Source organism: Gracilinanus agilis, chromosome 1, assembly GCF_016433145.1.
Source record: "Gracilinanus agilis isolate LMUSP501 chromosome 1, AgileGrace, whole genome shotgun sequence".
Classification (NCBI taxonomy): Eukaryota; Metazoa; Chordata; class Mammalia; order Didelphimorphia; family Didelphidae; genus Gracilinanus; species Gracilinanus agilis.
In genome coordinates, this window is record NC_058130.1 from 743,601,025 (window position 1) to 743,619,596 (window position 18,572).

Below are 18,572 nucleotides of genomic sequence, written 5' to 3' on the forward strand. Positions count from 1 at the left end.
GGTCCCAGATCCACCTCAGATTTGGATCGAGGGTCGTGGTCGGCCCCAAGGTGTTGGAGAAACATTGGCCTGTCTTTTCTCTAATAAGCCTCCGGTCCCTAAGCCAAAGAGAGCTCCCACATAGATGAATCTCTGCCTTGTCTTGTGACAGGACTTACTCTGTGGGGCATCTACTCGTTTAGAAATTGCCTTGGGCTTTCGAACCAGCACTGGATGGCAGGGGGCTGATTACACCCCAAATAGAATGTGGTACTCACAATGTCAGAGTGGAAGGGCTTCACATTGATGTTGCGAATGGAACTGCTGGTGAGGGACCAGACTTTGGTTTTATGCTTAAAGGCAGCTCTCACCTGTGAAGAGGAGAGGATGTGAGTTAATTAGATGTAATTTCAGAGCAAATCTCAAATGTGATTCTAAATGGTCCCCAGGAACTCGGGGACTACTTAGGGTCATAGGAAACCAAATGTTAGGTAGCATTCAGTATTCGAAAGTGACACATGAAATAATTCTATTCTATTCAATTGTATTCAATGTAAACATTATAGAAGTCTTCAAATAATAAAGAGAGGATTCTTTTGCTCAACCATTTGTGACTTCATTCATTCATGAAATAATTTATTCATCAATTCATTTACCTATTTATTCATTCACTTTTCATTCCATCCATCTGTTCATCTTTTTCAATCTTATTTTATTCTTTCATCTTCATTCATCCATTTATGTACTCTATTCTTTGTGAAATACATAATTAATTATGTACATAATTAATCTATCCATCCATTCATTTGTCCATTCATATAATCACCCACTTTTGTTTAAGCAATAACTTATTAAGTACTTCGTATGTGCCAGGCACTATGCTAAGCATTTTACAAATATCATCCTCATGACAACCCAAGGATAGAAGTGCTACTTTTATTCCTATACTACAGATGAGGAAATCAAGGCAGATAGAGGTTAAGTAATTTGCCCAGGGTCACACAAATAGCAAGGATCTGATGCCAGATTGGAATGCAGGTCTTTCTAATTCCTAGCCCAGAGCTCTACCCACTATATCTCCAAGCTGTCTTCACTTATATATTCATTTACTCATTCAGTCCATTAATTCAACTGTTTCATTTATCCATTAGATTCATTAATTTATCCATTCACCTCATGATTCATTCATTCATTTATTAATTTATCTATTTAATATTTTAGCCCATTCATTTACTCCACCCTTTATTTATCCATTATGCATTTTCCGCATTCACTTGTACATCCATTCATTCATTTGTTTTATTAATTTAATGCTTCAAGAAAATATTTACTGAGTATCTGCCACATACTAGGTGCTATGAGGGATAAAAAGATAAATATAATATAGTTTGGGGTTTCAAGGAGTTCACAATATGGTAGCAGAGATAAGAAACATATAATTATTACTGTTGTTGAGGCATTTCAATAATGTTTGACTCTTTATAACCCCATCTGAGGTTTTCTCGTCAACAATTGGGAACTCTAGGAAGAGCTAGAAACAGAATTTGAACCCAGGTTTCTTACAATTTCATGGCCACTGCTCTTTGATTTCTACCTCCTTATCTCTCTAGCTTTAATTTTTGGTTATGCAAGACTTCCTGAGGCTTTTTCTTCCCATTCTTATTCTCTTCTAAGACTTCTTTCTATCCTAAACCCTTCTTTGCCCTTTACTTGCTTCTACAGAACAACAACAACAAAAAAAGGTATGAATAGAAAACAGTCAGGATAAGCTAAAACTCTGTGCCATGCATTGAAATCAGTCAGCTCTGATGTTTTCTGGTTTTGTTTCTAAAGACTAGGTCTCCCAGTTTCACCCAGGCTATAAGTACCTTCATAAACCTGCTCTGATCAGCTTTGACCTGCTCTGTTTCTGACCTGGGCTATAGGCTGGTGACCCTCCATTCCTGGGGTGAATAGAATGGAGAGAGACATCAGTATTTTAATACAGAATTTGCTGTGGACACATGAATGGCTTAGCCCATTGCAGCTCAGAATTCCTGAGTTCAAAAGATCCTCCAGCCTCAGTCTTCCATGATGGGCACCACCATGCCTGGCTAGCTCTGATGTCTTAAAAGACTTTCCCTCTTGCTCCTGAGATATAGCTACATGAGGTACTGGAGGAAGGCCCGGTTTGCTTAAAGATCAAGGTAAGTTATGACTGTGGAGATGAGGTACATAGGGTAGAGTTTGACTGCAAAGATTGTGTATAGCTGAGATAATTCAAAAGGAAGTCAAAGCAGTTACTATCGTCGGTGGATCTTACACTGGCCATGACTCTTTTGCAGGTGCTGATTGATCTAGCTTTTCACTAGAGAAGATGCCTGAGCAGTATTCTAGGCAAAGAGGCTGGTACGGCCATAGGTGTATGGGTAGCCTGGAGAATCTTCCTTTATATGAGCCTCCGTGTGGCCTCTACCCTTACCTTAATCTGCTGAAGAGGTGAGATTTGGGATCTTGGGTAGGAAATTGGGTTATGTCTCTACCTTCTTCCCCTAAAAGTCATTTCTTGATCTATGGCTAGGCTTGGGAGTTAATCTAGGGGTAGCAGGCAATTCATGGGCTTGGAATTTGTGGTGATATAATAATTAAGTCATATCCTAGGTTTATTTCACAAGAGGAACCCCGATCCCTAGGGATGTATTTGAGAGCACCAGAGCTCTAGATGGGAAATCACAAGACAGATTTTGGTCTCCTCTTAAGCCATGGGGCATACTTGAGGAAGCCTATAAACATTAGTTTATCTTTTCCTCATCTGTAAAGAGATAATGTAGGATTAAAGAATCTCAATTATAAATGGTGAAAGTTTGGACAGACAGAATGTCTACTGAAAAAGATCCAAAGATTTTGGTTGACTGCAAGTTCAATATGAAGTCAACAGTTTGTGTTGTCGATCAAGAAAATTAGTGTAATCTTGGGCTACTTTAAGAGAGACACTATGTCCAGGACCAGAGAAGTGATATTATTGCTGTTCTCTGACACTTAGAGTGTTCACAACTGTTGTGAGGAAAATAGTTGTAATTAATTAAGGATTAAGGGTGAATCTAACAGGAAGGGCTGGAGCATTCCAAGATGGAATGAAGGAGCAGGAAGGTGCTTGTGCCCTGAGAGGGACTCCATTAGGGGTTGGCACAAACTGTTGTTAGCCCTGGGAGATCTCAGAGTAAAGGACATCCTGCATCCTGATTTCCCTGGGATCCTGAGTGGTGGTGGCATCTAGCAAGTGGACAAGACCTACAGAGCAGCACCAAGGGAAGAGGAGGAGTTTGGGATCTGGTGGACAGCATCTCAAGCACACCCTCTCAACTTGGATACCTTGGACCATTTTGGCTTTTGACATCCTGAGATCATCTGTGGATTACTGTGAGAACCCCAAAGCCACCCTCAGCCCATAGCTGTGCTGGTCAAACCTGGCAGGAACCAGGTTTGATGCAGCCTCCCAGTGACTCCATTACTGCTCCTTTGGGCTCTGCCTGCTAGATCACTAAGATTAGAGTAGAGAAGTCCTCCCCCTTGCCCTGTGGTTTTGCCCTTCAGATTTTAAGTATAGAAATCCCTTTCCCACCTTTTAGTTAAACATAATTAAACCTGTTAAAACCTTTTACCTTGCCTGCTTGTTTCTAGACTCTGGCCTAGGGAAAGCTGGGTGACAGTTAAGACCAACTGCCATTCCTGTGTTAATCCAGTGAACTCTGGTCTTCCCATCCTGGTCCAGTCTCTCCTACATCCCAGTGTATGTACCCACAGCTATTTAGATTTATTGTAACATCCCTGGTGCCCTCCATTACCTATTTTCACACTTCTATATGCCATATTGTAGGATGGAAATATTATCCAAAAGTGGGCAAACAAGATGGCAGAATCTTGATTTTAGATTTTAGGTTTTAGAGATGGCAGAAGCTTTAGAAGTGATCTAGTCCAACTCCCTCGTTTTACAAGCGAGGAAACTGAAGCTGAGAGAAATTCAACGAATTTCTCAGGGTCACACAGCTAGTAACTCTGAGTTAAGCTTTGAACACAGTTCTTCAGTTTGGATGACTAAATTTGGAGACAGAACCTGAGCTAAGATCCCCTCTCTGCTTTTTGCTTCCTATGTGGCCTCAGGCAAGTCAATAGCCAACATTTAGAGTGCTAGAGGTTTGAGAGATGGGCAGCTAGATGACCCACTGGATAGATTGCTGGGCCTAGAGTCAGAAAGTCCTGAGTTCAAATTTGACTTCAGACACTTACTAGCTGTGTGACCCTGGGCAAGTCACTTAACTCCGTTTGCCTCAGTTCTGTCATCTGTCAAATGAGCTGGAGAAGGAAATGGCAAATTATTCCAATATTTTTGCCAAGAAAATCCCAAATGGGATCAGAAAGAATTGGGTACAACTGAACAACAATAAATTAGAAGTTTGCAAAGTGCTTTACATTGGTGATTTCATTTGGTCCTCACAACATTCCTGTAAAGTATACTCTAGTGAATGTTATCCCCAATAAAGTTTCTGCTCTCAAGGAGCTCAGAGTTTAATTGGGAAGACAATATGTAAACAGTGGTGTACAAATAAAATACAAACAAGATTGAATTAGAAATAATTTCAGGGTATGGAAATAGGTCTTGATCAATGACACACGTAAAACCCAGTGGAATTGCTCATTGGCTACGGGAGGGGGTTGGAAGGAGAGGAGGGAAAGAACATGAATCATGGAAGCATGGAAAAATATTCTAAATAAATAAATAAATTTAAAATTAAAATAAATTATTTCAGGGAAAAGTCACTGAGATGAAGGAGGATTAGGAAAGGTTTCTTGTCAAAGTGGGATTATATCAGAGAAAGAAAATCAGAGAAGCTAGAAGGAAAGATGAGGAGGGAGAGAGATCCAGGCACGGGAGGCAGCCAGACAAAATTCCTCAGAGTTTTGAGATGGAGTGTCTCCTAAGAGAAACATCAAGAATCCCAATGTTGCTGGATTGCAGAGGATACGATGGTGAGTACAGTGCAAAAAAGCCTGGAAAGCAAGGAAGAGGCCAGGATAGAAAGTGCTTTAAAAGTCAAACAGGGTATTCTGTTTGATGCTGGAGGTAAGAGAGAGCCACTGAAAGTTATTGAATGGGGGGAAAGGGGCCGGTGTGATGTGCTCAGACATGCATTCTAGGAAGATCGATTTGACAGCTGAGTGGAAGATGGATTGGCATGGGGAGAGATTTGAGGCAGGAAGAAAACCAGCAGGCTGTTGTAATAGTTCACACAGGAGGTGATAAGGGCCTGCACTACAGCAGTGGCATTGTCAGAGGAGATAAGGGGGTGAGATGTAATTGTAGAAACAGGACCTGACAGCTGGTAGAGAAGGGGAGAGAGAGAGGAGCTGAGGATGCCATTTAGGTTGCCAGCCTGGGTGACTGGAAGGATGGTGGTCCCCTTGACAAAAATAGAGAAGTTAGGGAGAGGGGGAGGCGTTTTTTTGAGAAGAGGGAAAGAAAAGGGGTTCCATTTTGGACATGTTGAGTTTAAGGATGCTTAAAGACAGGAATCGTGCTTTTGCTGTCCAATTTGATATACCTAATAATGGATGAGGGACTGGCAATGGCAGAGGGGTTAAGGCTGGACCATTGGATCTAAGAGTCATCTGCATAAAGAGACTAATGTCCAGGGTCACCCCATCAGTAAATGTTGGAGGTGGGATTTGAACCGATGCTGACTTCACTGAGTTCAAGGCTCTCACCCCACTACACCACACAGCTGTCTCCTATATTTGGCTTATTTGATGAAATTACTTCTAAGGTCTCTTTCTCCTCTAGCTTTATTTATGAAAGGGCATGTGAGCAGTGGGCAGTACAATTAACAGCAACCAAATAACTCCTCACAAAACAGTTCCCCTCCAGCTGCAGGTGAAATGTCATCCCGAAAAATCTCCACCGCAGGGGACCAAGTGCCTCTCTATTCACTGAGCAGAGTGGCTGCTTTTTGTTCTTTATTCATTTTAAGAAGGAAAAAAAAAGAAAGGAGAGAAAGACCACACAGAGATAGTCATATGAGGAATTCGCTTGAAGATTTTTTTTTATCAAAGATAATTCCTTCTCTTCAAGTTTATATAAGAAGCTGAAATATTCAGGTGCTGTTAATGTTACCCATGGGCCCTCGGAAACCAGCTCTTCAAAGAACAATAAAATCTCCTTTAATGTTCTCCATTTGGGGACACAGTCATTAACCCACCCATGTGACGCCATTAGGAGTTGATTTGGAGAACCAAGAATTAGAAGCTGTCATTCCATGGCAGATCAACATGTGGGCTCCTGGGGAAGGAGGGAGGGGGCGCCTCTCTCAGATTCAGACCCAGGAGCTGAACTGGAGAACTTTCAACTCAGAGCCAAGTGAGTTAATTTGATTCAAGCCAATCGGATTCAACAAACATTTCTTAATCACCTGTCATTCAATGGACCCTGTGCTCAGTGCTCAGGGATCCAGAGAGGGAAGAGGGGCTCACTCACCATCTGTAAGGGAAGGCGAGGGAGGGGAAAAGAGGAGAGCCATGGAGAGGATTATGAACTCATCTAGGTGACACGGTAGATAGATTATGAGACCTGGAGTGAGAGGGACCTGAGTTCAAATGCGACCTCAGACACTTAGCAGCTTTGTGATCTTGGGCAAGTCATTTGACTTTTGTCTCTATTTCCTTGTCTGTAAAATAAGGATAATGATAGCACCTACCTCTGGGGACTATTTTGAGGATCAAATGAAATATTATTTGTAAAATGCTTTGAAAACTTTCAGGGGCTCAATTAATGCTGGTTATTAGCATTACTACCATTATTATTATAATACAAGACTTGGCAGACTGGATAAAGTACAAGATGTAAACTGTAGGAAACCTAGAGAATCAAATGCTCCTTCTGATATACATAGAAGCTGAATTTTTCTGGGTAACAACCTCTCAAATCTAAGATCCTTCACTTACATAACAGGGACAATAATAAAAAATTACTTCTTAGCCACCCCTCTGACACTACTTATATGACTTTAGGCAAGTTGCTTCAATCAATCAATCAACATTTATTAAGCACCTACTATGTGCCGGATTTATCATTTCACTCCTCAGCTCTCTAGGTAGCTCTCTCTATCAATCAAAATTTAATAAATTAATTAAAAATAAATGTTAAATTAATAATTAAATGTGAATTTATAATTGATTTTAATAATCAAATTTAAATTTTAAATTAATAATTACAAATTAATAAATGTTTAATAATAATAAAATAAACAGCTAGGAAATTCAATAGATAAAGAATCAGGCCTGGAGATAGGAGGACCTGGGTTCAAATCTGGCCTCAGACACTTCCTAACTGTGTGACCTTAGGCACGTCACTTAAACCCCATTGCCTACCCCTTACTACTCCTCTGCCTTGGAAGCAATACACATTCTTCTAAGATTCTAAGACAGAAGGTAAAGGTTTTTTTTTTTTTAATTATTCTAAGCACAGACTATGTATTTTGTAAATATTGTGCTAAGCCCTGGGTATATAAAAAGAGTCAAAAGACAGTCCTTACCCTCAAAGAGCTTACAATCTGCTTCACTGAGCCTCAGTTTTCTAATACATAAAATGAGAGGATTGAGCTAAATGGTCTCTCAAGTCCCTTCTAGCTCACTATTCATGATTTGATGTATTTACTATGTACCAGGCAGTGGGGACACACAAAGAAAGACCAAGTAGCCCCTACCTTCAACTACATCCCATCAGAGGAAATGATAGGTCCTGAGAGGAGTAAATATTTAAATACACTATAAGTATATATTATAAAATTTGTTGTTCAGTTGTTTTTCAGTCATGTCTATCTATTAGTGATCTCATTTGTTGTTTTCTTGGCAAAGATACTGGAGAGGTTTGCCATTTCCTTCTTCAGCTCATTTTTCAGATGAGGAAACTGAAGCAAACAGGGTGAAATGACTTGTCCAGGATCACACAGCTGGTTTTTGCCATTTCTTTCTCTAATTTATTTGACAGATGAGGAAACTGAGGCAAGCAGGGCTAAGTGGCTTACTCAGTTAGTCAGTGTCTTAAAGACAGATTTGAACTCAGGAAGAGGAGTGTTCCTGATTCCAAGCTGTGTTCTATGCACTGAACTACCTCAATAGAGATCCAATGTGCCACCTTGCTGCCCTGATAAAGACAGTTTCAAATGCTCCCTCCTCCAGGATGCCTTCCTTCATCCCCTGGTCGTTATTCTTCTGTAGATAATACAGAGAGCATCCATTGCTCCTCTTCAAGGCATCTCTCATGTAATATTGTCCTTTATAGCTATTTGCATTGGTTTCTACTAGATTAAGCTCCCTGGGGACAGGAATCGTGTGTTTTCTCAGTATCAGACCCAACACAGCCCAGTATGCTATAGATGTCTAATAAATGTCTGTGGAAATGAACCACTTGCATAGCCCTGGGTAGAATCTACAGTCTTGATTTCCAGCCTAGATAATTTTTTCCCCTCCTCTTCTTTTTCCTGGTCTTGGTTCAGCGATCAGGTAAACAGCCCAGGAAGGCATTGCTAAGCAACAGGGACAAAAACCTAACCATCCTCCAACACAGCTTCTCTCAGGCACCAAAGAGGATTCAGGAGTCTAGGTACAAAAAAGCTGTGGCCGACTCCAAGTGGGGCATCTTTTCAGCTTCTCAGAGTTCCATGCTGAAATAAAAACCAGCTTATTATAGCCTGTGGGAAGCTCAGACTCACCTCAGAATTCAGGAGACAGTGAAAGAGAAAGATGAAAAATCCCTGAGGGGGGAAAAAAGAGAGGAGAACACAAAGTTAGCATCCATTTACATATTTCAACAAATGAGTCTCTAAAAATATAGAATCGTCTTCAGTTCTGGTGTCTAGTAGAAAGTGGGGAGGGGGAATTTTGAGTCAGAGGATATGAGCTTGAATGCCAGCTCTCTCACTTAAGATCTGTGTGACTTTAGGCAAATCATTTCATTTCCATGGATCTTAGTTTCCTCATCTGTCAAAGGAAGAGGTTGAACTAAGTGCTCTTGGATGTCATTTCCCCTTTGACAATTTGATCCTATTGTCAACGGATACTAGAAATGTAATGGATTAAGTTGAGATCTTGTGAACTTTGAAAGCTGGCTATAGCAATCTCCTAGAGGTCAGGATTCTTGCCAGGAATCATAGACAAGGGAGCTGGGTCCACTACTATTGTTGGTGTTCAGTAATTTCAGCTGTGTCTGACTCTTCATGACCCCATTGGCAAAGATACTGGAGTGGTTTGCCGTTTCCTTCTTTAGCTCATTTGACAGATGGGGAAACTGAGGCCAACAGGGTGAAGTGGCTTGCCCAAGGTCCCACAAGCTAGTGTCCAAGGTCATATTTGAACTCTGGTCTTTCTGACTCTAGACCCAGTGCCACCTACCTGCCCCAACTGCCCCACCATTAAAGCCCAAATGAGTCATCAGGACCAGTCCAGCAGTAGATCAATCCCATAGTCAAGAAGCCAGAGACCTTAAAGAAGATGGCAGCTTTGTTCTTCTATTCTATACCTGAAATCCAACTTGTGGCTGAGTAGTAAATGTTTATAAAAGGTGAGAACTTAAAGCCTGTGCTCCCCAGAGACGGGTGTGTGGGTGTGTGTGTGTGTGTGTGTGTGTGTGTGTGTGTGTGTGTGTGTGTAAGGGAGGATGTGCCCCCAAGGGTTGAGGGAAAATGTTTCCTACTTCTCTTCTTGCTACATCTTCTCAACAAATATCCCTTTTGTAAAAAGCTGATTGACCTTAATTGACTAAGCCATAGGATGATACAAGCGAAGGATTTCAGTGATATGGAGATAGTAATACTGGCAAGTGTCCTAGAAGAGAACCTACTAGAATGGGGGCTTGTGCTTATCACATTAAATATGAACCCCAGAACCTTGCAGGAGTACTCCTAGCTATTTTCTGGAGATTCATCAGTGAGAAAGGGAATTAAGATCATCATCATCATCCCTCTTCTACAGTGCCAAAGTACTTTTCATGCATTATCAGTTGATCCTCACAAAAGCCTTGAGGGAGCAGTGTTATTATTATCCCTATTTTACAGATGAGGAAATTGAGGCAAACAGGTTGAGTGACTTACCCACAGTAAAATAGCTTATAAGTATCTGAGGTGGTATTCAAACTCAGATTTTTCTGACTCTCAAATCCAGCCATATATCCATTACGTCACCTCACTAGCTATAAAGGCAAGGCATAAAGACTTCTGGTCTTATATAGGCAGCTGTAGTCATGAGAAGTGAAAATCATTTGTTCAATGTCACGAGTTCTAAGTAGTAGAGCTGGAATTTGAATCCAGGTCCTCTGATACCCAGTAGATCTCCTGAACATTAAGAGCCCCTGATTTTCATCTTTAAATGGAACAAAGCCTTGAGAGCTGGAGATGGCCATTGGGCAACACTTCCTTCTTTCTATCCCTCAGCAGAAAGGTGATTGAATTTCAACCCTGAAACTCCAGAAATAACCACAGAGCACAATTATGTACATAGGAAATATGCAGGGAAAGCCGGATGGCACAGTGGAAAACCCCAGGCTTAAGAGTTTTGAGATCTGGGTTCTAGTCCTCAATCCACTAATTCCACTGAGTTTGTTTTCTCATCCACGGAATCAGGATCATGGTCCCTGCCTTCAGAGGGTGGTTGTGAAATTGAGTTGAGTTCATAATCAATCAATAAACCAACCAAAAGCCTTTAATCAGCACCAACTGTGTACTTGGCATGGTGCTCAGTCCTGGGGCTAAAAAAGAAAATGCTTGAAGTAATAAAAGCTATGAAAAGTGCTTTGAAAAATAAGGAGTGTGACACAATTGTAAGATGCATTACACACATAAAATGTGATATATCCAAGAAAAGTGGGGCCAGCCAACCATGTAATGAGAACCAAAGATAACTGCTGGCCAGTCTGCGTCCTCCACTGGGAACTTCAGGATGTCAGGAGAAGGCAAGGCACCCCCTCTCTCTGAAGAATATTTGCTGGACCCTTGTGGTGCACTTGAGGGAAAATATGGATGAGATTCCTAAAGGATGGATAGGCACTGGAGGGTCGTAATTTGAGGCTTCATAGGGAATGTCTTATCTCATCGTTATCTCCGGTCCCTCAAAGGAAGTATATAAAACAAAGTAGGGGTGTGTATGTGTGTGTGTGTATATAGAAATATATATATATATATGTATATATATATAGATGTTGATTTGTACACATACATGAGAAAATGAATATGGTATGTGGATGTGTGTATCCAAAGAAAATAAATAATAACCATTTATCATTGATATAGCTGGTTTTAATCATGGCCTCTGTCTTTGTTTTGTTTTGTTTTGTTTTGTTTTAATATTTTGTCTGCATTCAACCTAGATAGAGACAGGAGCCCTTTAAGGGACACTTTCATCATTTGTTTGAAAGAACACAAAATAGAGTTTTGAAACCATTATTTTGAGGCCAGAGTGGAGAGGACATCCTGAGTCATGAAATGGAGAAATGCAAAGAGAAAAGGGATGGGAATGGGCTTTTAATTGATTTTTCAAGGCCCTACGGGTGACCTGGCACACAGGATTTGTGAACCTCTTCCAGATGGGGAAGAGAAGGGGAATATACAGGTTAGTAATATCCGAAGACCCCTGCCCCACTACTTTCTGAGTTATCTGAAGCTAACCCAGTCCATTGCCTTGAAGCGATCCCAGCAAAGCTGCCTGTAATAACTGTGACTATGGATTAAGCATGTCATTTCTTCTCCATTTTCTCTATTTCACTTTTCACTAGATGAAAATCAGACCCTGAAGTGGTCCAACCCACTCCCCAAAGCCCTGGATCTTAAGGAAGTATGTGATGTGTCTTTTTCTCTGGCCACCTCTCCAGGGAAATGCTAAGTCATTTGGTGATTGTTCTGCCTTCCTATATTTGGGATGGGGAACGAAAAAGGTAATCTTGTGTAGGATCGCAAGATATATAAAGAGGTGCAAAAGGCCAAGTTAACTCAAATGAACAGAGAATAACTCTCCAGACTCTGTCTCCTGAGATACAACCAGCAGCCTGGCTGCTCCCTTCTCACTGAACCCTAGGCATTCACTTACTTGCAAGGAGTTAAATATCGCAAACATGTACTGGAACACAATGGCATGGTCATTCACAGCAAGCACCCCAAAAATCCAGGAACTCCCCAGGATGGGCAGGAGGACGGCTACTGCTTTGGCTGTCAGCCTGAAAAGATGAAATAGGAGATGGACACATCATTATGGAACTGACAGACAGAAAGAACTGATGGACGGGGCATCTTTCACAGAAACGGGTTAACCATCTATTGAAACATTGTTTATTGGTGACACAAAATCATGGAAAGAACACAAGATCTGGAGAAACATTGTTGATACACTTCTCTTGATAGAGGGGAGGGAGACTAGGGGTGAGAAATGTCTCGTTCATTGTCAGATGTACATTGACTATGAAGGGTTATTTTGCTTGACTTTTTTGTAATGAAGGAGGATTAGGGGGTAGTGAGGATGGGGTAAAGCAACATAAAAGTATCAGTAAAAAGGAAGAAAGGGATCAAAGGAAAGTAAGATGGGTTAATGGATGGGAAAGAGGAAGGAAGGAAGGAAGGAAGGAAGGAAGGAAGGAAGGAAGGAAGGAAGGAAGGAGAATGAGGGAGGGAGAAAGGAAGGAAGGGAAAGAAGGAAGGAAAGAAGGAAGGGGAGAGGGAGGGAACAAAATTGTGATTTAATTGGAATAAGGAAATATCTTGGCAAAAATTATCTGATCTTAGCTGTGTCACCCTGAGCAAGTCACTTAACTCCTATTGCCTAGCCCTTACTGTTCCTCTGCCTTGGAACCAAAACATAGTAATGATTTGAAGATGGAAGGTGAGGGTTTAAAAAAATTAAGTCTGGAACAGAAAATGAGGATATTCTTTCTACTAATGTGTGCTCTGCAATTTATAGTCAATCTTATAGTATCACCTAGAATTGAGGTGTCAAATACTTTGCTTACAATACTCCCCAGTGTGGCCAAACAGGTTAAAATGAATTTAGGAAATAATTAACAAAATAAAAATCCAATAAGAAATAGCTAATTTTAATTTGGGGTTTTCTAAATCAATGTAAGACCTGCAGGGATCTTTCTGGACCACTTAGTGGCACCTATTTCTATTTAAGTTTGGACTCATTGATCTAGAACACCAAGAAGTGATTTACCCACATAAGTCAAAAACAAGATTTGAATTCAGGATTCCTCGATGTGGAGGCTAGCTCTCTCTTTCTCTGTCTCTCTCTGTCTCTCTGTCTCTGTCTCTCTCTGTCTCTGTCTCTCCCTCTGTCTGTCTGTGTCCCCTAGTTTGTTATTAATATTGTCCCTTACTAACGACCTGTTTGGTTGACTCTGTTTTGTAATTGTTATTTATAATAATAATAAAGGCATCACATGTAACACTCACTGTTGTTATTCAGTTGGAGGGCAGATTTGAACTAAGGAAGACCAGTCTTCCTGACTCTAGACCTGATATTCTATTCTTTATGCCACCTCGCTGCCCCATATGACCCCCAGAGGGGCCATAGCAACTGTGTTCAAGTATTTGAGAGGCAGCCCTACAGTAGAGGGATGAGACTATCCCAGGTTGCCCCTACAGAATAAAACTAGGCAAAATGGGAAGAAGTGAAGCCCGCACAGTCCACTGGGCTTTAGTTTCCCACATCTCTAAAACGAAAGCACTATCAGAATGTCAAAGTAATGATGATGGTGATGATGTTGTTGATGCTATTAATGACACAGTGTTGATGGTGATGGTATCCAATACACATTAAGACCCAGAAAATGAAATACCCAGTATGCAATCTAGAATCCAGCCCGAGTCTGGGTATCAATTTGACAATTCCATCTCTATTATAGATACACAATGGACTTTTTTGTGGAATAAATCCCATCATTTAAATGTAATAACTTTTGCTACTGGAAACATTTAAAATATAATCCAATCCCTTCACAGAGTATCTGCTGCAATTCCGCTCCCAGACCTTAGCCATTCTCCTTGAATCATGAAGCCTTATCTTCTGACTGCCTTCAGTTTTGAATGATTTCTTCTCTTTGAGACCTTTATTTCATGCTGCCCAATCATTTTCCATTTCCCTGCTCTTCCATTGTCCCTCTAATATGCCAATCTTCTCTGAAAAATAAACACTTTATGCTTGTTTTATCTTTTTTAGGTTCATTTCCCATGTCCCCCCCCCCCTTTATGTTTTACTTAAACCCTTCAGACATCTAGCAAGAATGTTTTCGGCTTCTTCTGGAGGGCTACGTTGGCCAGACCGACATCATGCTAAGTAAAAACACATTCTTTCTGCAGCTGTATTGTAATGGGGTCTTTAGATTGCTCGATTTAGCTCCATTTCCTCTCTCTCACCCTCTCCTTTGGCTTTGTTTTCCTTGTTTCCTTGAACACAGTCAGTAGCTGATGCCAAAACAGATGGATGATCCCTAACAGCCATTAACGAAAAAATCACTACTCAAGGGAAGTAAATTGTATTGCTTTTAAGAATGAGGGCCATAACTCACTGATCGATGCTATTGGTTCTGTGGGAAACTAATCCTTTTATGAGACACTCGGCCTCTGTGTCATTTCCGGCATCCTGTCTGATACCCAAGTCCCATAAACCATCATTGAAGAAATTAAGGAACAGAGACAGAGAAGTTATATATAGAAACTGACTTTCACCTGACTAATTCATTAATGCTTCCCATCTTCCCTCCTAAGCAAATAGACTCCTGAATCTGCCTGCTTCCTGACTTCACATTATGACCTCACTTTAGCTAAAGGAGAAAAATGTAGTCTATCAATCAGGTAAAGGGGTACATTTATATATACTATTATGTTTACATCATACTTATTATATTTATAAGATCATAGATTTGGAGCTGGAAGGGACATTAGACATTTACCAAGACCTCCTCATTTTACAGATGAGGAAAACAGTGGAGCTCTAGACCTAATGCAAATAAGATCCATAAAACTGTTTGCCAATTGTTAAATTTTCAGTGCAAGCATTTACACCTCAGAAATCAGCAAAGCTACAAATCAGGCCTTGATTTAGTGTTCCATTTATTGTCTGGACTTAAGGAAGTGATGGAGAAAATGTTAATAATGAAGATTAAACTTAAAAGTGTATCAAACACATCCCTTTTTTTTTCTCGGAGAACTGATGGTTAGACACTGACCAACAAGTCTTTGATTTATTTTTTAAACCCTAATATCTTTATATATATATATGCATATATATATATCCTTCTATATTAATTTTATTTGTTACAGGGCTAGGCAATGGGGGTTAAGTGACTTGCCCAGGGTCACACAGCTAGGAAGTGTCTGAGGTCAGATTTGAACCCAGGACCTTCTGTCTCTAGGCCTGGCTCTCAATCCACTGAGCCATCCAGCTGCCCCCCAAGTCTTTGATTTAAACTCAGCTGAGTAACATTCTCTCTTGTATACCATCCTAACCATGTCCCTCTTAACACAGATAACTATGATACACAACAGTGTGGGAGAAGCATTTTCAAAAGGTAGGGGACAGAAATTTCTATAAAGTCAGAAATAATTAGTTTTTATTTACAGGATGGGTTGTGGGAAACAGGCTTTGAAGGGCCTTGTATGTCCTGGTCAGACTACATCTGGGGGATTAGATTGGGTTCTTGGGTTGCTTTGTAAGAGCTCCCTTCTTTGGAAGTATTCAGGGAAGACTATTAATAGCTTGCTCTGGGAATACAGAAGTGATAAATGGCCAGATAAGTTCAACTAGATTAAATGACCTCTGAGGTTCCTTTTTTACTAAATAGGTAATAAGAAGGCACTAGAGATTTGGGATGCAGAAGAGGAATGCATCAGAGCCATAACTAAGGGCAAAAACAAAGGAGGATGGGATGGTGAGGCAAAAAGATCACCTGGGGCTAATCTGCAGAGGGTACAAGACAAGAAGAATGATTTGGATAATGGCATTCAATTTTAGTACCTTGGAGCAAAGTGTCAGTTTCCCCACCCTAATTCTGGCTTTTTAATGTATGATGAAAATTCTGCCAATTGTATAAAAGGCAGATTGAAGGAGAAGAAGATTGGAGACCAGCAGACACATTCAGATATTATTGCAATAGCCCCAAAATTGATGATCATGATGAAGGATCCCTACTAGGTAGTGGCTTTAGTAATAGAAAAGAAGGGACGAATATGAGAAACTATAAAAGTCTAACCAAGTGTTCTTGGTAATTGATTGATTATAAACTGGAAGGAGTAAAGGATAGATTGTTTGGGGAGAGTTGGTGTTTTTTTAAGTCCATATTTAATTAAGATCATGGGAGAGACTCTGCCACATTTTTCAGTAAGGAAAAAGAGCAGGGTTAGGAGGAAAGATGAAAAACTCGGTTTTTTTTTTCATCTTGAACAACAGGAGCCTATTTAAGAAGGTTTCCACTTCTATTCCCACTTCACTGATGAGAGACCTCCTTCACAACAAATAAGATTCATCACAATTCGAGGCAGCTATTATTATTAAATTTTGTCATTGTTATTTAAATAGCCACAAGATACTCAGGTCTATAAATATCAGAAAAGCACAATTCTCATCCCAAATCAATTGGTGGGGATGCTAGCCTTAAATAATTACATATATTATTAAAACACATTCTCCCACAGTACTAACTTTTTTGGTTTTATTTGTTTTTTAAACTTCCTTAAAAGATGAGCAGTCTGAACCTAAAGGGGAAGGACAAAGTAGGTAAACGGAGAACAACAATAAGGTTTTGTATTTATTTGTATCTAATTTATCCTGCATACATCTACTTTGTACATAGCAGATTGTTGTTGTTTTTAAACCTTTTCCTTCTGTCTTAGAATATATACTAGTACTGGTTCCAAGGCAGAAGAGTAGTAAGGACTACACAATTAGGGTTAAGTGACTTGCCCAGGGTCACACAGCTAGGAAGTGTCTTGAACCTAGGTCCTCCTGACTCCAAGTCTGGCTCTATTTACTGAGTTACCTAGCTGTCCTCATACATAGTGTTTACATGTTATTTCCCTTTGGACTATGAGATCTATTTTCATCCTCCCCCCACCCTTTTTTGGGGGAGAAAAGGGTATTCCCAGCACTTAACACAGTGCCTATCACACAATTGGTGTTTAATAAATGCTTGTTGACTAGTTTTCTCTTTACTTAAACTACCTTCAAAGCAGCTATAGACAGTCTGTATTCTTTCCCCATAGCAAATGGAAGATCTCTGATTCCATATCCCCCAAGTGTTATCAGTGGGTCATAATGGGACCTTCACCAGTTGGAGTGGTCATGATCATATTACAAGGAACCCCATGAAGAAGTTCCACTCCATTCATGAAGCATAATTTTCTGGCAGCCATATGATTAAATCAAGAGGTTATAGCCAAGCCTAAAGAAAGGAGGTCCTGGGTTCATATTTGGCCTCAGACGCTTCCTAGGTATATGACCCTGGGCAAGTCACTTAACCTCAATTGCCTCACCCTTACTGCTTTTGAGTCTTAGAACCAATACCCAGTATTGATTCTAAAGCGGAAGGCAAAGGTTTAAAACGAAAAAAAAAATAGAGGTTCTTGGTAGGATATCTTTCAGCAGACAATTGTTCACTCCTAATAAATAATCAATATAACTATACTTCTAAAACCTTAGACTGTCAGATTCTCTGTTTGTTCCCAAGATGCACAATCGATAGTGAATTCATGTTTGTGTATACTAGAGGAATTGAATAGGGGGCTCCGGTCTGAGAAATGGGGAAACATTTCCATAAGCTGGTCTTAATGATAAGGGCCTCATGCCAAGGTAATCAAGCTACTCAGAAATGGCCAAGGAACCTTGTGGCAGACTGGGGTCTGGTCCTTGAGACCAAGTATATTTATTGGTTCCCAGTGGACACACTGTTGATTGCCTCACTCTGGTGTTTTATGCCTCATGGAGTGCCAAGGAGAAAATCGTTTCCAGGAGGAATGGCAGAGAGCCCTGGCCTCTTTGTTTCTCTACCTCTCTGTTCTTGATCTGTTCAGCTTTGGGATTCAAGATGATACGAAAGCTTCTATTTTTTAATTTAAGGAAAATAATGAAGTGGAAAGATCTTGGAGTATCTGTATTCCCTTCTCCTTTGAGGGCCAGAATATTATTATTTGAAACATCCCTCCTAATGGACTGGTCAATGCCATTGTGTCACAATTGTATTTAAATAATCTTCTTTATGTCTCAGTTTTCCCATCTATAAAAGGGGGTAATAATCTTTAAATTAGAATAACAGTTATCAATCTGTGTCCACGGATAGATTTGGGGGTGGGGGGATTCATGAACTTGGATGGAAAACAAATTGCACTTTTTCCCCATTAACCTCTATTTTTAATTTTCTTTTATTATTTTAAAATATTATTCTGAAAAGGGGTCCATTGGTTTCACCAGACTGTCAAAGGCATCCATGACATATAAAAAAGTTAAGACAAACAAGATGAACACAAAAATACCTGGAAAGATTTATATGAAATGAAGCAAAGTAAAGCGAAAAGAACCAGGAGAACATT

At 40.2% G+C, this 18,572-nt stretch overlaps 1 protein-coding gene across 1 annotated transcript in view; it reads right to left on the reverse strand.

Moving 5' to 3' along the window:
• Nucleotides 1–170: 170 nt before the first annotated feature.
• Nucleotides 171–18,572, reverse strand: part of ADGRD1 (adhesion G protein-coupled receptor D1) — a 488,370-nt gene continuing 469,968 nt past the window's right edge. Inside the window, exons 21-23 of the mRNA XM_044685394.1 lie at nt 12,088–12,214; nt 8,724–8,765; nt 171–350 (exon numbers count right to left, since the gene is read on the reverse strand). Coding sequence (XP_044541329.1) covers nt 171–350; nt 8,724–8,765; nt 12,088–12,214 — 349 coding nt within the window. The remainder of the gene's footprint in view (nt 351–8,723; nt 8,766–12,087; nt 12,215–18,572) is intronic.